General features: G+C 35.1%; 1 protein-coding gene across 3 annotated transcripts in view; it reads right to left on the bottom strand.

Annotated features, from left to right (window-relative positions):
* Positions 1-18,489, bottom strand: part of CYTIP (cytohesin 1 interacting protein) — a 77,890-nt gene that overhangs the window by 30,861 nt on the left and 28,540 nt on the right. Inside the window, exons 2-3 of one of the 3 annotated variants that reach the window (XM_051986352.1) lie at positions 5,734-6,053; positions 4,754-4,830 (exon numbers count right to left, since the gene is read on the bottom strand). In XM_051986352.1, the coding sequence (XP_051842312.1) occupies positions 4,754-4,830; positions 5,734-5,746 (90 nt within the window). In that variant the 5' untranslated portion in view covers positions 5,747-6,053. Of the gene's footprint in view, positions 1-4,753; positions 5,713-5,733; positions 6,128-18,489 lie in introns of those variants that run through there. The other 2 variants (XM_051986353.1, XM_051986351.1) reach the window with 2 other exon arrangements.

Raw genomic sequence — 18,489 nt, 5'->3', positions numbered from 1 at the left:
TTAGTTCCAAAATGAAAAGTTGAAGTTATATTCACTACTATCTTTACCACTCTTCCTTACACCCAACACACACAAACACACACACACACACACACACACACACACACACACACCCCTTTCCTCCCCCTTGCTCATCTTCACTAGCATTCACACCTTCATGATTTTTTCTTTCAATATACTTTAAAACCTGGAGCAAGAGTTTAAACTTGAAACCTAGCCAAAGGCAAGAATATCCTACAAAAATAGTACAGCAAAACTGATTTTTTTTTCCCAATTGGCAATCAAAAGGAGAACTTGGGCAAAGTAATTTCATAAGAATGTTTAATCTAGTCTCAACTATTCAGTTTTAGCAAAATTAGGTGCATAAGCTCAGGCTTGCCATGACACTCAATGAAAAGGGTTATTTTCCTTTTTTGGAAAGGAATTAACTTGGGATTTCTCTCAAATTATTAAGTGTTCATGTGTTTTTTGAATATTCAGAATAAATGCTATGGGTAGCTAGGTGAGGCAGTTAGATAGAGTGCCAGGCCTGAAGTGAGGAAGCCCTAAGTTCAAATTCAGACTCAGACACTTACTAGTTGTATGAGTTTGGGCAAGACAGTTAAAGATGTTTGTCTCAGTTTTCTCATCTGTAAAATGACCTGGAGAAAGAAAGAGCAAACCACTGTTTTGCCAAGAAAACCCTATAGGGCCATAGAGCCAGACATAATTGAAAATAATTCAACCACAAGGAATAGATGCTATAGATTATATGTGCCACTGCCTTATAATAAAAGCAGAAAAAAAGACAGAAAATATACCATAAAAGAGTAAGCATAGTGCTTATTACCCTGGAGGCAGTCTATAAGTAGAAGACAGTGACAGCATTCCTACACTCATGTTCTCAGAACTTTTCTTGGGAAGCCCCTTTTGTAATGATTGCCTGTGTAAAGAAAGTATAACCAAAAATTATCAGAGTAGCTATTAGTCACAAAATACCCTTGAGGTAAAATAGGAAAGAGCAGTTTATAGCTTGAAATACTGTGACTTCTAGATTACATTGCTAGTACTAGTGACTCATGGGATCATATAATTCAGACCTGGAAAGAACCTTAGAGATTGTCTAGTCCAACTTCATCTCATTCTACTGAGAAGGAAACTGAGGTCCTGAGAGGAAAATGAATGTATTAAGTGACAATGCTGGGAAGAGGGATGTTGTTTGTGCTTCAATCTTGAAGAAAATCAATGGCACCAGAAGGCGGACATCTCAGCTTGTTAGAGAATTGGATCTAATTGAGGCAGAGCTGGTCAAAGTCATCAAACTAGCTCTTTCCTCCAGAGTCCACCAAGACCAATTGGCAAGGCATAGGTCAGGATGACTGATGATGGGCCCAGATGCCTGTACAAAAGAATAATCAGGGGAGGGTGGGGGTGGGGGGAGGGTGGGGAGGAATCCTCATAGTTTCCAGGAGGAAGAATAGGTGAGATTCAAATCCAGATGCTCAGTACCAATTCAAGACTCTAGGATTTTTACACACCATGACCTTCTGGGAACTATCACATTTTTGAAGACTATCCCTTTTCTTTCAAACATCTTCCAAAGAAAGGACTGAAGTGCTTTCCAAAACTATTTGGGAGTAGGAGTAAAATACCAACTGTACAGACCATGGTGTCTGTCTGACACCTCCTACAACCACAGGTATCCTTGTATACACACATATACACACATACACACATATGATATCTATTTTTAAAGAATTCTAAAGACAAACATCCAAAGGATTCAGAAGATTTTTCTTTAAAAAAGAAAGAAAACTGTGGGCTGGCCAGCTACAGTTTTATAGAAACGGAAGCCAATACTAACAAGAAGTATGAATTGCTGATGTCAGACATAAAAAAATGTTGAAAATAACAAAGTGGGCAGAGAAACACCTGTCTTTTTGGTAGCCAACCAGGGATCCTACTGCCTGCTAATCAGAGTTCCTGCCAAACTAGAGACCGGTCTCTAGTAACAAGCTGGAAAAACATGAATATTAGTATATTCTTAATGTGGGTTTTTGTTTTTTTTTTTGGTCAAATGAATGCCTTGAGAGATTTTGACATATTTACAGATTTTAATTTCCATGCCCTATGTCTTTCAAGGATGAAAAAGTACCATAGAAACAGGGTTATTCTCAGCACTTCCCATCAGAAACCAAAAACCATTTCTTCCAGAAAGACATATTGGGAGTATGAGCTTAACTGTTGAGAGGATTACATTTTAAATGAGAATGGGAGGAGAAAGGTAAGTAGAGATACAATGGGATGAAGGAATGAGGATGAATGTTTACATATGGGTGTCCATATTGGTGTTAGGATAGTAAATACATGTATGTATATTCTGTGCATAAAAATAAAAATGGTATCATAGAGAGCTGACCTCATAACTAGGAAGCCAAAGGTCTGTGGCACATGATAGCTTCATGATCTTGGGTAAGTCATTTAACTTCTCATTTTCTTGAACAACTTCCTAATTTTATGTAGTGCTAAGAAAATTATGCTCAAATTGTTGAGGAAGTTCCCAACCCATAATGATGAAATGTCATATTAATGAGAACTAGCTAAAGAAAATAGAGGGAAGAATATGTATGCTTGATGGTGGAAAAAAAAAATGAAAGAGGAATAAATTTAGAAGAGCTAATCCCTAATATCAAAGTCACAAGAAAGGAAGAGGTCTACTTCCCAAGTATAAAATGATGCTCTAACCAGCAGCTCTTAATTACATATTATGCATAAGAAAGCAACTCTATAGTTACTACAACTAGAGTATGGCAATCAAAGTCTTGTCCTAGATCAGAGATATCAAACATAGTCCCATTTGTCTTCAACTAGATTAAAATGTAATTGGGAAACATTAACAAAATAAATAAAAATATAATAAAATTTAATGTTAATATGTGTTTTTCTAAATCAATATGTGGCCAGCTGGGATCTTTATACATAGTTTAATGGCCATATCTATTTGAGTTTGACACCATTATCCTAGAATACCAAAAATCAGAGAGCACTAGCATTCATTCAGCAACATAGAAGTACATGAACTAAATAGTAGGACCTATTTAGCAAGGATAACTCATTAAAATATGAACTATCCTATGGCATGCTTCTTCTGCAGCAGTAGCCTTGATGTATGCTAGAGATGCAGTGTATAGAGGCCATCGTCATAAGATCTCTTTCTCTTTCTTCTCTTATTCACCCCCCAGCCAAGGACACATATACACACAGGTTAAAGTGTCAGGGTTCTTCCCTATACAGGTCTTGTATCCCAGAATCTCTAAGCAAACCACTACCCTCAAATGAATTTATCTTAAAGAATTGGATTGAGAATAGATTTCATGCCACTTGACCTTGGTGACATAATTGTTAGTTACAACTCTGCTTTATAGCTAATACTTTTGAAACTTGCATTAATTATATGGGTTATCATTCTATCTCATTCTACAGTAATTTTTTTTTCAAATGCACATATTGGTAGTTGATTACAACAATTGTCATAACATCATGCCCATTAAAGAAAAAAAATCCTTTTCTGAATTGAGAAAAATTATCTCTCAAAACCATAGCTAATTATACCTTCTCTTTAAGTATTCCTAAGCAAACAATGAATAAGATAGAGTGGTCCACCAAGTTTAAATCTGTCATCTACTTTGATATTCATTAAAACTTTACCAAAAAACCCCACAGAACATTTAAGAGGACACAATTACTAATATACAATTGAGTAATGATAATTTTTATCATGAAATGTTTCTGAATATTTTCTACTTTAAAAGATTCTATCCTGAATGATCTTGTTTTAGATTTTAGTGGGATTGTACTTGGCCAATTTATTAACTAAGTATTTATTAAAAGCAGAACACTTTGCTTAACCCTGGGTGAGGTTCAAAGCTGTTATAAACCAGTGGGCCTCCCTTCATAGTCTACAATTTAGTAGTAGGGTAAAAACATACATAAAGACGTATAATACATGAGAAGTACCTAAAAGAGGTATAAACAAAATCCAACATGAAGTTAGAGTGTGGGGGAAGGGAAGGAGGAGAAAAGATATCAATTTTAACTGTTAATAACAGAACCAGCAAAGGAATTATGATTAGTTTATTTTCTAATCTATTTAACAAATAACTTTTTTTTAATAGTATGAAAGATGCAGAATGAGGAAAAAAAAGTTCTGAAGAGGTTAGACTGAATATTTTCAGAAGCATCATCTCATTCCAAAAGAAATACATGATCCAGAATCCAGTAGAAAAGCTGAAGAACTGTATTATTAGCTGTAAAAATTTAGTGAACTCTCCAGAAACCAGACCCTAATATGATTAAGATCTTAAAGTGCTTCTCAGCATGGTACAGATGGTTTGGAAGGGGAAGAAGAGGGAGACAGAAACACACACACACACACACACACACACACACACACACACGCAGTAACAGCTCACACAGGCTGTCAGGGGTTGCAGAGAAAGAGCTCCGTGATCCCATGAGCTTAAGAACCTCAGTTCATCCAGAGCATTTCTCCAATAAAGAACAGAAATACTGTGTCACACGTGGTTTTATGTTTCACCAGAGTCGTTGGGTACCCAGTTTTCCATTCGCGCCCAGTGCTTCTGCCTATCTCACCACTCTCCTTTCCAAGCTCTGACTGAGCATCTAAGCTCATGCTTTAGGAGCCCACATGCTGACTGAGGAATCCACTGCCCGGTGACTGAAAGATCCCCAAAGTACAAAATGGTCATCGTACCTGCTTTCGTGCCCGGGGCAAAGTGGCCACTGTGTCTGCCAGCATTTGGATCCTTTTATTATCCACTTGTGGGCTACCTGTGGGTGCAGAGTACAAGCTATAAGCTGGGCCTGTGCAGTAGTCCACCAAATTGTTGTTCTGCTGGATAAGCCTTTGGAAAGACATTGTGCATAAAGGTCACTCCAGCTCGCACATTGCTTAGCCTTGCTGGCCAGGGAGAACTAAAAGTATAACCTTCTTGACAAGCAATCAAAAGTAGCAAAGCGGAAAGAGTCCCATGTGACTTCTGTGGTTGGAGGTGCTTGTTACACAAATCCCTTTTTGCAGATCACTCACATTTCTCAGTGCCTTTTTTTCAAGCCCATAGGAGAGCTGAGAGGTAGTTTTTGCAATTAAAGAAAATCAGCTTATTTTTTTTTTCATTCTTGGCAACGACCAGAACTCTTATGCTTTCATGTGCTATGACAGTTTGTGTTCAAAATACCATCTGCTTTTTTTTTTTGGTGGGGGTGGGGGAAACGTTCCCAAGTTTAATTTGTTAAATGCTATCATATTTTTTCTCATCCCATTCCCCAGACCCCTCCCCACCCTAAGCACACATACATATACACATGTAGTTCATATTAGAGACCCCATGCAAGTCAAGATATGTGTCATGAAGTTCCTGAGATTATCAGTGATAATTGTAGATATTGGTTACAATGTTCTGTTTTTCTGTCTTTCTGTCTCTATGCCATTGTCTGTGTCACTCTCAGTCTCTGTATCTGTGTGTTTTTCTCTCTCCCCTCACTCCTTTCCCTTTTTCTCTCACCTCATACTAACTCTAGTACATCAATGCTCATCAAAGACATATTACACCTTTCACTTAGACTATAACCATTCATCAGTGTTTTTGTTATACTTCTCTTTTATCTGAACAAAAATATTCATCTTTGTGCAGGGCAGTGAGCTAGAAAGGCCCAATTTAGTATCAGACTCACCTCCTATAAGCATACTTTTCTATTCCCCAGAGTCAGCAGGTGTCCAGGACCCAGGACCTTGGCAGTAGACAAATGAGATGGCAGGAGTGTATGGTCAATTGGTCTATAAATAGACAGAATGACAGAAGAACCAATCCAGGAAAGAGAGCTTGATAACATGAGGGTTTTTGTTGTTGTTGTTTTTAATTCTTAGAGAATGTAGAATGTAGTAATTTGCTTGATGACAGAGAGAAGTAAGGAGGTTTTCAACAGATGGTTTAATGATCACTTGTTGGGGTTGTAATATGAAATTAGATAAGTATGTAAAATGCTTTCCAAACCTAAAGAGAGAAAAAATACGAGTTATTATCATTTTAGGAACTTGCTGACAACTATGGATTGAAATACATAATCTCTAAGATTCCTTCTAATACTGAAATTCATGATTCAATTCTGGGATTAAATAAAACAAAATCAAACAGGGAAGAGTTTCTGTTAGAAGAAAAACAACTAGAACAGAGGTCAAGAGAAAACTGTGTTCTTGTAGCATTTATCACTAACTATGGAGCCTTGAACAAATGATGTAAACTCTCTGGGCCTCAATTTTCTCATCTGTAACATGGGGAAATTTGAGCTGGAAAATGATTAGAATTCCTTTCAAAACTAAAATTCAACAAATCTCTATGTATATATGTATTTATGTATGTATGTATGTATAGTTATGAGATAGCCCAAAAATGAATCTCAGAATTCAAATAGCATAATATTTTTTAAGCTGAGACTGAGCTCCAAATTCAAGAGCAATATAGTCTTAACAGACCTTATCAAATAAAAATAGTAAAATTTTTAGTTGGCCTTCTTTCAAAATAAGTGTGCCGAGTCAGCTACAAGAGAACACTTTTACAATATATTCCATGTGTAGGAGGTGCCCTTCAGGTGCCCCCATCCCAATCATTTTGCTCAAGTTTCCATAGTTAGCATGAGTGGCAGCCTCACCAAGAACGGTGACATGACTTATACTATAAGGCCCCAAACTATAACAAATACTTAAATTCAAGTCTTGATAGCACCACTTACAGTTGATAATATGAATCATAGTTTTTGGACTGGAAGATAAACAGAAGCTATCTAGTCCTAATTTCTCATTTTACAGATGAGATTTCTCATTTACAATGAAACCAAGATGTAAGGATATTAAGGATTTGTTCTGAGGCAAGTAGTGCAGACAATGAGCATCAGAAACTTCATTTGAATGCAGTTACTCTGAATCCAGAGTTCATCTAATCCAATTACAGGTGAGGAGACGAAGACCCAGCAAGGTTAACCCACTTAGGACACCACACTCACATAGTAAATAGCAAAGCCAGGATTTAAATCCACTTTAGAATTCTCTGACACTTAGTCCAACATGCCTTCCTCTATAACATAATACTTCATGGGTGTTTGTCCTAGGCCCAACACTAGTTTTATAAATGAAGTCCCATGTTGCAAATCTTTTCTTCAAAATTCTGGTCTTAAGAGATATAAAGTCCTAAACTTTTCCAGTTAGGGAAAGAAATAGTATTCCATTAACCCAAGAATAAACTAATTTGAAGAAATTGTCTCAGTTTCAAGCCAAAATCAATTCAAAATGATAGCTATCTTAGCTCCATGATGTGGCTACACAATAAAGGGCTGATTTTAGTTGTCAGAATAAATATTCACCTACATACAACACGGAGACAAGGCACTTGTAGACATCAGGCAAGGTTGAAAATTGTCCCCAAAACCTATGTTACTATCCACCTGTGGCCTTATGCTTTTTCTATAACATAGTCAACTGAGGTTATCACAAAATAAATAGCTATATATCTTGGAGAGTAGAATGTTCCTGTATTAAAGATAGCCAAGTTTGTTTTTTTTGCTTTGTTTTGTTACATATACACTGATTTATCAACTAGGTGGCACAGTGGATAGGGTACCAGGCCTAGAGTCAGACTAGAATTCAAATATATCTTCAGATACTTACAAGTTATGTGACCCTGGGCAAGTCAACTCAGTTTCCTTATCTGTAAAATGGACTAGAGAAGGAAATGGCAAACTACTTCAATATCTTTACCAAAAAAAAAAAAAAAAATCCCACATGAGGTCACAAAAAGTTGGACATGACTGAAATGATTAAATACATACTTATCAAAAGTAATATTAAAAAGTGTTCCTTGAGTCACCCTTTCTCCCTCCACCTCCACTTCTTCTTTACCCCTCCCTACACGTTGTTCTCGATGAGTCTGCCTACATCGACTTCTCTGCCTACACTACATGGTATTATTTGAAGAATGCCAGAGAAAGAACTTTTGATCTCTAGTAGGGTGTCTGAAATTCCACCAATGGAAATTAAGGTCAGGCCTCTGCTTATTAAAATGTTAAAACTCCTGGAAGGAGTAACACTTTAAGTCATTATCAGCTTGTTGAGAAGCTCAGGAGGAATAACAATCCTACCAGGAATTTTTGGTGAAGAATACTAAGTTCAGGGCATCAGCAACTTAGTAGAAAATGAAGATCCAGGAAGGATGTACCACCTACGTAATCAGGAGTGGAAGGTGGCACTGAAGGCTAAAATGGACAAAAAATGTGAAAAAGGAGAAGTGGGGGTAGTGCCTTAAAGATAAACTTAACTGACATCACTGTTTGCAAAGAACTGTCTCTTAAGATTAGTTACAAAACCATGAAAAAAGGAAATGACTTCAAGGAGAATGACATTCAGTATAAAGTCTGATGCCTAAGATTACCAGCTTCCTAGTGGTATCCCAAACAACTGAATGAATAGGAATATGACACATAGAACAGCTTCTGAGGGGGGTATTGACAAAGAATCTTAAGAATCAACATGTTAAAGTTTAGGATTATACTTAATAATTTTTTTCCTTTCACAAAAGAAGAAATGAGATGAAGGTAAAAAGCCAAAAACATTAAACACTCGTTTATGTTTCAATGCAATTTTGTAAGGTTAATTGTGTTTGTTTAATTAAGGGTTTAGCATGTCACCTGCACATAAAAATATTTAATAAGCCTGGATTCCTCAAGTAAAATAAAAGGCTTGCAAAACTGAAACATACAGTACTTACATAATGCAAATCTGTTTGCTTAAATAGGTGTTTTTAATCAAGACAGCTTTAAAAAAAAAAAACAGCTTGAGTAAAACAAGTATAAACAAAGATCTGATTCAGAAACTTTGATAATTTTATATAATCGTTGTGACCATTAGCCAGATACGATTCTCACTGATCTTAAGCTATGACATATATATATTTAAAAAGGAAAGTGAATTTAACTTTAGCTCATACACACAATATATAAAATCAGAGCCAATAGTAAAATAAGTCTGTTCTGTTTTATTATTGGTGAAAGTATAAAAAAGTACTACATTGGATTCTAAAGTATTCTAATTTGTCCAGGTCAAAAAAGCATGAGAAGCCAATGTAGTCAGGGAAAAGGGATAGAAATAAACCATCAAAGGAGATTAAATTGAATATTCTCAGATCTTTTTTAAAATTTATAATAAGTATTTATTATTATATCATATTATTATATATTTAGTATATATTTATATATATTAAATTTATAATAAGTAGAAATTCTTTATTTGTCCACTTCATAAACTTCTAATTGATTGAAATAATTATTAACTCTTTCTTTTATTCTATTTACTTTTGTGCCTACATTGGTTTTTTAAAAGAATTCTCTGTGTGTATATATGTGGGTGTATGAGAGCAAAAGAGGAGAGAAATATCTATAAAAGTATTCATGTGTAAAGTGAGTAGGAGTATTTTTTTACTTTGGAGTCTATCAATAAGGGTGTTAACCTCAGAGATACAATGAGCTAGTGCACTTACCTGGGGATCTCTATAAATAAAGGCTCTTCAAGTACAATGAAGAGTTTTATATTGTAAATGAGACATATCTTATAGAAGCATAGTTACCATATAGTATGGTAGAGAATAGTAAAATGGCCATGGTATTATATATTCTCAGAAATAGAAGGAATCTCAAGGGTCATCTATTCCTGAATACATGCCTGAACAGAAATCTCCTCTACAATATCACCCAACAAATGATTATCTAACCTCTGCTTGAAAACACCTCTTCTCTCAGAAAAGTTCAGACTTTATTTCTTGTGTGCAGCCTAAATCTGCCTCTAAGTAGCTCCTACCAGTTCCTTCTAGTTCTGCCCTCTAGATTAAGACAGAACAAGGCTAATTCTTCTTTCCTGTGACAGTCCTTCAAATATTCAAAGATAATTTCTTGCCACATGTGTGGCACATGTGCACATACACATGCATATATATGTAAAAAATAAACACACAATATTTTTATTGCCAGCCTAACTAATCTATTAATTAACCAAAAAGCATTACTTAAGCTCCTAATAGGGCCTGAATAATATCTAGGCTCTAGGAATAAAAAGGATGGAAGAGTCAATGATACCTAGATGCATGGGTATATAAAAATATGTATAAAGGAATTTCTTGGTCATGGGATAAATAAGACAAAAGACTAAACATTTTCTTTGATCCTCACAAACTCTCAAACCTTTCCAAAATAGGAATTATGCAAAAAAAGATAAAAAACATTTCAGCTGAACCCACTGGGATCTAGACACTAAGAACCCTAACAAAGTAGCAATATGAGCAAAAAAGACTATTCTTTGATCCTTAATACTCAACATACCACTCTCCCACCCATCATCATGCTCTAACAAGATACCCAGCAGTTGATCCACAGGTTTGCAATCAAACTTTACTCTACCATGTTCTTCATCCTTACAGAAAACCAAAAAAAAAAAAAAAAAAAAAAAAAAAAAAAAAAAACAAACAAACAAAAAAAAAAGCTTACTGACTGAGGAACAGAGAAAATTAGAGCAGGATATGTGTGTAGCTCAGTGGCCCTTCACTAAGTCTGAAGAACAGAACATAGTACCCAGCTAGGACCTGTTCTTCTCCCATAGAAATCACTTAGGGAAGAGATTGAGGCTGGTGAAATGCGAATTGCTCAGCATGGGAGAAGGCTGAGATAGTTTTGAGTTCTAACCCACCATGAAATTACCATCAAAAGGAAAGGAGTAGAAATTCAACACTAAGGAATTATTAGGGAAAGGGGAAATTTGAATTTATCAAAGATCTCAAAAGAAAGAAAATAATTAAAGACTTTAAACATAAGCAGATAAATGAGGAGTGAAAATATTAATATATTAATAACAGAAGGGAAGATCAGCTAAAAAAGTCTGAATACCTTTAAATAAATATTGCAAGACAAAGGAAAATCAATTAAATCCCTGTGGATTTTTAAGATCACATGGAATCACAGAAGGATGTTCGTGAATGATTTAAAAAATAAATAGAAATTATGAAAGGATAATGTATGATAGGTAAAATGTAACCAAAGAAAGTTCCAAAAGTATAGGGACTGTTTGGTATTATCTTTGCTCTCATCACAAACCTTGGTATGAAAAATCAATATGAGAAAGGATTACCTTTTCATCTGTTTTATGCTATATTTTCAATTTATTAAATTTTGTCAACATAATAATACATGGCACATAATACATGACTATTGCTTGTCACTTAAACCCTCAGTGCTTCCAGGTTACTAAAACTGTTAAGTTCGAATAAGTTGTGGCTCTCCATTAAGAGACAATGCTTGACAGCTATAATATGCACATAGATTACATATATACTTGATCATTTGAGATTAAAATAAGCACCAACAGTGGGAAGGATTCAAAAGAGCCTTAGGAAGGAGGTGATATCATTGCTGAGACTTTATAAGGTTTCAGAGAGACAAAGTTGATGCACAAGTACATTTTAAGCCTTGGGGAGAGGGAGATATAGCCTATGCAAATATAATGATTCTAAAGATGGATGCTTGAAGTATAAGAATCTTCATTATCCTTTTCAACTGGAATGTAGCATATGAGATAAGAATTAATGTGAATTGAAGCTGGCAAGATAGGTTGGACTATGACCCAAGGGATAATAAAATAGTTCAAGTCCTTTAATTCAGCAGTGTTACTGTATCCAAAAGAGATCATAAAAGAGGGGAAAGGACCCATGTGTGCAAAAGTATAGCAACTCTTTCTGTAGTGACAAGGAACTGAAATTCAGTTCCTATCAGTTGGGGAACAGCTAAATAAATTATGGTATATCAATTTAATGGAATATTATTATTCTATAAGAAATGATGAAAAGACTAATTTCATAAAAGCCTAAAATGAACTGATGCTGAGTGAAGTGAACAAAACTAGAAGAACATTGTAAGCAACAGCAAGATTTTGTGATACTCAACTATGATAAACTAAGCTCTTCTCAGCAATGTGGTGAACCAAGACAATTCTAATAGGCTTGGGATGGAAAATGCTATGTGCATCTAGAGAGAGAACTATGGGAAATGAATATGGATTGAAGCATCGTATTTTCACCTTTTTTTTTTCTTTTTCATGGTTCTTTCCCCTTTTGTCTTGATTTGTCTTTCTCAACACAAGAAGTATGGAAATATATTTAAAGGGATTTTACATGTATGACATATATCAGATTTTTTTTTATTATCTTGCAGAGGGGAAAAGTAAGGAGAAAATTTGAACACAAAATCTTACAAAAATGAATGTTAAAATTATCTTTAAAGTGTACTTAAAAATAGAACACTAATGAGAATAAAAGAAAAAAAAATTAAGGTATGTTAGAAGTAGATTATTCAGGTCTCTAATTGCCAAACTGAAGAATTTGTAACTGATCAATAAAAAGCATTTTAATTATTTAGAATGTATTGAGCACTGTGCCTGAGGGTGTAAAGAAAGGCAACACTTCCCCCACCTCCCTGTCTCTCAGGGATTTTACAGTCTAAAGCTGGAAACAACATAAAAGTAACTAATGTACATTCAAGAGAGAAAGTAAATGGAAGATAGAAAAAGCACTAGCAGTGGGGCCAGCCTGGGAAAGGCCTCCTGGAAAAAGAGGATTTGAGCTGTCCCTAAAATATTTTTAGTAAGGAACTGCTATAGTCACACCTATATATCTTGAGATTTTATTTTGTCATTTATATGGAAAATGCAGTAAAGGAGGGAGAGACTGGGGTGGGGGGAGAAGGGGAAAGATAATTCAATTAGGAAGTTATTACAGTTGTATATGTAAAAGGCAATAAGGGCTTATCTGTGGTTGTCTTGAAAGTAGAGAGGTCACAGACTTTGGGGAAGGATATGAGAGGTGCAGTGAGCATTCCAATCAGCAAGCTTGTGATGATTGTATAAAAAGGTTGAGAGAGAGGAAAGAATCTAAAAACAGGTTACAAACCTGTGTGACTTGGAGGACAGTGGAATTCTCAAAAGAAATAAGGATATTTAGAGAAAGAGGGAATATAGCAGCAAAATTAATGAGTTTGAATTTGGATAAATTAAGCTTGAAGAATTGACAAAGTCATCCACGGAAAGCTGTCCAGCATTTAACTGGTGGTGCAGAATTAGAGTTTTAGTGAGAGATTTAACCTGGGTATTAGGATAGCTTGGTGGAACAATGGGTAAGACATCTTCTTGAATTCAAATCTGGCCTGAGGTATTTATTAGCTGTGTGACTCTGGACAAGCCACTTAACCTTGGTTGCCTCCATTTCCTCATTTATAAAATGAGCTGGAATAGAAAATGGCAAAGCAGTTCAGTATCTCTGCCAAGAAAACCCCAAATGGGGTCACAACTGAAATGCAAACATGTCTGAAAAATCACTAAACGCATCAGCCTATGTATTTGGATACTTGGGAATAATGGTATTAAGCTATGGAAGCAAGTGAGATAACTAAAGAAGAAAAAATGTGAAGATAGATGACAGGTTTTGTGAGATTTGAAAGGGAAAACAAAAAAGGGAAAGGACAGAAGTTGGCCACTGATCCAAAGAGATGATAAGGAAATTGGAAGTGGTCAATTATTAACCGAATGGGATGATAACAGTTTTATAGTTTACTTGGCATCTGACACAGTGTAGTGTACATAGTACTTAGCTTATAAATAGTTATTGAATTAATGAGCACAAGCGTTGGAGTTAAAAGACCTACCTGAAATCCTGTCTTTGCTACTTGTTCTTTATGTAAACTGGAGAAGTACTTTCTCTTTCTGAGCCTCACTTTCCTAAATCTCTAAGATGAAGAAGTTGAATTTCTAAGTCCAGCTTGGATGACTTCTAAAATCTATTCCAACCCTAAACCTTATGAATTCATGATTTCTAGGTCACTTCAGAATTTCACAAACTGAACATTCATAAAAACTCAAAGTAAACAATTCCTTTATAACATAAAGAGCTCAATTTTTACTTAACCTTATCATTGCCTAATATGCCTGATCATAAATAAGAATGATACCCAGAAATGTGGTGAAAATAACTTTACAATATAACTTCCTAGAAGACTAGCATTCTGTTTATGCCCTTAAAGTTGGTACGATTTAAAAGAAATCTAAAGAAACTGATATTTAAAGAATGGTCAAAGAAGAAAAAAATAAGGAATGGTTAAGATTTCTAATTTTCTTTTATATAACAGAGTTGGAGACAGCATAAATAGAAGTGGTTTTGTTCTTATTCAGTTGTTTAGTCCTATCTGGTATTTCTTGATCCCATGAACCATACTGTCAATCAGGGTTTTCTTGGCAAAGATACTGGAGTGCTTTGCCATTTCCCTCTCTAATGGATTAAAGTAAATACAGGTTAAGTGGCTTGCCCAGGACTACATAACTAGTAAGTATCTGAGGTTGAATTTGAACTCAGGTCTTTCTTACTTCAAGCCTAGCTCTTTATGCACTGAGCCAGTTAGCTATTTTCAAGCTAATGAATATAAAAGAAAGTCAGGTAGATTATGGTCAGAAATATGGTTTTAAAATTACATCACAATCCTAATATATCATACTATAAGTACATAGAACTTTCACATCTATTATTATATTTGATTGCTACAATAACCCAATGAGTAGACAGGGAAAATATCACTGTCCTCTTCTTATAGATTAGCAAACTAAGGCTCATGACTTTGTATGACCATCATAGTCTCTCACCTATAAATAAAGTATTACATTAAATGGCTTCTGAAATCCCTTCTTCCTCTAACTCTGCAATTTTATGATGCTGATTCTATAACATGCCTAAAGTCATACCGCTATTAAAGCTTGGCACAGTGCATGGCACATAGTGGGTGCTTAATAATTGCTTGTTGACTAAGCCACAGACCTAGAATTGCTTCCGGCTCCAAAGTCAATCAATATTTTTTCCATTATATCTTATCACTGCTTAACAAACAGCACTAATCTAAGTTAAAGGACTTCAAAGAAACTCATTGGTAGAAGATACCAGACATCCTATTAAAGTGACATCCTTAAGGTGAATTATATTGTCAATAGGCATTCACAATTTCATGCCATTATGTGAAAACTAGTTTTATTATAAGAGAAATAAACACCATGTGGAATCCAAAGAGTTCATCATCATTTATACAGAAGTTTCCCTATTTATAACAGTACAATACAGGAGGAGAAAGAACCATAATCTCCACCTAAAGGAGCATGGCATGGAAAAGGGAGATCTGCAGTCAAGTTGGGGAAAAACCCAAAACGTCTCTCTCCCCTCCCCCGAAGTTGAGTAAAGTGATGGCAAAAGTTGCATTCTTTTTCTCTTGGGAACTGCTAGAACATGAAGAGCGCATGTATGGCCTTTTTATCTACAAGGGTCTCCGCTGTGTAAGCAGTTTTACAGTCTAATATAGACTGTCTTGACTCCTAAGGACAACCAGGGAGTCCCATTTAGGATGCAAAGAACAAATTATGTCAGTTGTAGAGGGAGGAGGTCACTTCGTCCTTGACACATTCAGGGCTTCCTGCATACTCGGGATCCAGTTTTTCTGGAAAATACAGCAACTCAAGTTGCAAGGATTCACTTAACATTCCTTAGCAGGATGTAATGAATAACTGCCCCCCACCACCACCAATGATACTCTCTAGTACTATTACTTTCTCCTTTTTTCTTTCTCCTCATTATCTCCCACTCATCTCTCTTCTGTACTTCATGAACTCTGGAAATTCATTCATTATCCTGCGAAATGATACCAACTCTAAAATTCATTATCCTCTGCCTGGGACCTCTCTATCCCAATGATGAGAGAGGGTGAAAAGTGGACAACAGGGAATTTTTGCAAATTCTTCATTTAAGGAGGGCTCCTTGACAGTGATTTCTTCCCTGGCTGTTCATTGAGTTGCTGTAGCAATAAAATATGTAGCAACAAAAGTATGTGAAAGTTCTATGTAATTATAGAGTGGTATATAAAGATGGTGATGTAATTATAAAATCGTGGCGTTGTCTCATCATTTTCCATCCTGGGTTCAGCGCTTCAGTTTCTTTTAATGCATTTTGTCTTCCTTCACTGGGATAGTGAATTCTTTGAGAGCTGGGACAGCCTTGTCTTTCTTTGTATTCCCAGCACTTAACCAGAGTTTCTGGTACATATTAAACTCTTAATATTTATTGACTATTGACTTATGTACCATGGATTCTGTTTATTCAAATAGATACTTAGTCCCTCAAGAAGAGGATTCTTGGGGCAGCTAGATGGCAAAGTAAATAGAGCACTGGCCCTGAAGTCAGGACCACATGGATTCAAATCCACTCTCAAACACACTAACTGTGTGACCTTGGGTAAGTCACTTAACCTCAACTGCCTTGCCAAAAAAAAAAAATCAACATAAATAGAACAGAATTCTTGTAGCTTTTGGTATATCCAAAGGTCTGCACAGTACTGTGCATGTAGTAGACCCACAAAAACATGTGTTGATAAAAAACAGAACAAATCAAATAAGTTTTCTTATGAAGTTCACTGTTTTTTTTCAAGGTAGTTTCCAGTTGTTTAGCTTTCTATTACTCTTTCCACTCTCATAAAATCACAGAATTTAGAGCTAGAAAAGATCTCAGAAGTCATCTAATCCAATCCTTTCATTTTAGAGATGTGAAAACTGAATCTCAAAGAAGTAACATAACTTGTTCAAAGTCATATGGGAAGTAAAAGGCAGAACCAGGATAAGAATAGCAAATTATTTTGTTTTAACCAAGATAAGCACAAAGTGAAACAAACAAACATCCTTTGACTTCTAAAAAAATATTTGGTGATAGCATGTAATTTCAACATACTAAAAAGATTTAAAAAACCATAAGGAGAATGATGTGGATAATGACGTATACTCAGCAATCCTCCTAATGACCAAAAGCATAACTATCAATTATGGTCCACAGAGCAACTAGAAGGAAAAGCACTCTGACATCAATTAATAAAGAAATAATAAAGAAAATAATTGTCATTATTGTTAATAAAGTTAATAAAGAAAAAAATCACTTAAGGGATTCAAAGACCTTGGGAGGAGCCTCAAACTTTATATGTTCATACGAAATAAGTCCTCATAGAAGAAAACACATCAAGATCCATAGTGTGTGAAAAGAAACTAAGAAGCCCCACAACACCATAGGGACATTAGGGCAGAAATATAGTCCTTTCTTTGCACTCATATTAACATAATCTGCTTATTGCATTGTAGAAAGCCAGGGAGTACTACATATTGTTTTCCTGAATCCATATAATCTGTTTAATCATTTCTAGGACAACTTTAAAATGTATTGTTTTTGAACTACCCAGAAGACATGGGTCCAAGAGGGATAAACTTAAAAAAAAAAAAAGCTGTTTTAGGTAGTTAGCTTTTATTTTTGTTATTGCTATCGGATTGTATTATTTTCATACACAACTTTTTTACATTTGTACCCTAGACTTTCATTCCTGTGACAAAATCAAATAAATAATCCATAAATGCCAAAATATTATCATTTATCATAATTCACTTTCCAACATGTTGCTTGCTTGCTTTCCACCAAGAGCTTGGCTCTTAAAACAGGATTGTAAAGTTGTCCTAGCAACCAGAAAACAAAAACTGTATAAGAGCTGGTGGATTTATATCACCATTTGATCTCCATTTCTTAAGTTTGGCACATTGTATTTAGGATATGTTCTCTATTTCAGAGTTTAGAATGGAAGTTTCTGAAGAGTAAGAACTATGCCACAGGAACATAAGACTAAAAGGTCACATATTCCTTTCTTCCATAACCTAGCAGTCTTTGGAACATTTTCTCCCTTCCAGAGTACTAGTTAATTATTGACTTTGCTATCTTTGTTACCTCCTGCAGTAGATGAGTTGGAGATGGGGAGGGAGGGTGCAGAGAGGGAAGCAAAACACATTGGTTTTAAAAGTTAACAAATAAAATGTCTCTTGGATGACAGCCTGTGATATTGGACTGGCTTTTTCTTTATTTTTGTTTGCTTGTGTTTATTTAAACAAAATTTAAATTGTTTGAAAAGCCAAAAAGTCATGTAAACAAACCAATTTAAATTGACCCCCCCTCTCTCCCTCAAAAAAAAAAAAAAAAAAAGATAAGCCAAAGGGAAATTGACTAATTTTGCTAATAGACCCATAAACATACTTTTAATTTAAAAATTATGTATTTATTTTTTAGTATTTTTTAATTTTGAGATTCAAATTCTTTTCCTTTCTCCAATCCCTTTACTAATCCACTGAAAAGGCAAGAAATATAGAATCAATTATACATGTGAACTCATTTAAAATATATTCCATAATATCCATGTTGGAAAAAAAAACAAAAAAGAAAGGAAAAAAGTGAAAAAAATAAGATTGTTCAGTTCATACTCAAGTTTTTCAGTTGTTTCTTTGGAAGTATATAACAT

This window comes from Antechinus flavipes, chromosome 3 (genome assembly GCF_016432865.1).
Source record: "Antechinus flavipes isolate AdamAnt ecotype Samford, QLD, Australia chromosome 3, AdamAnt_v2, whole genome shotgun sequence".
Classification (NCBI taxonomy): domain Eukaryota; kingdom Metazoa; phylum Chordata; class Mammalia; order Dasyuromorphia; family Dasyuridae; genus Antechinus; species Antechinus flavipes.
The sequence above is the reverse complement of the archived record's forward strand: the minus strand, read 5'-3'. Positions and strand labels throughout refer to the sequence as shown.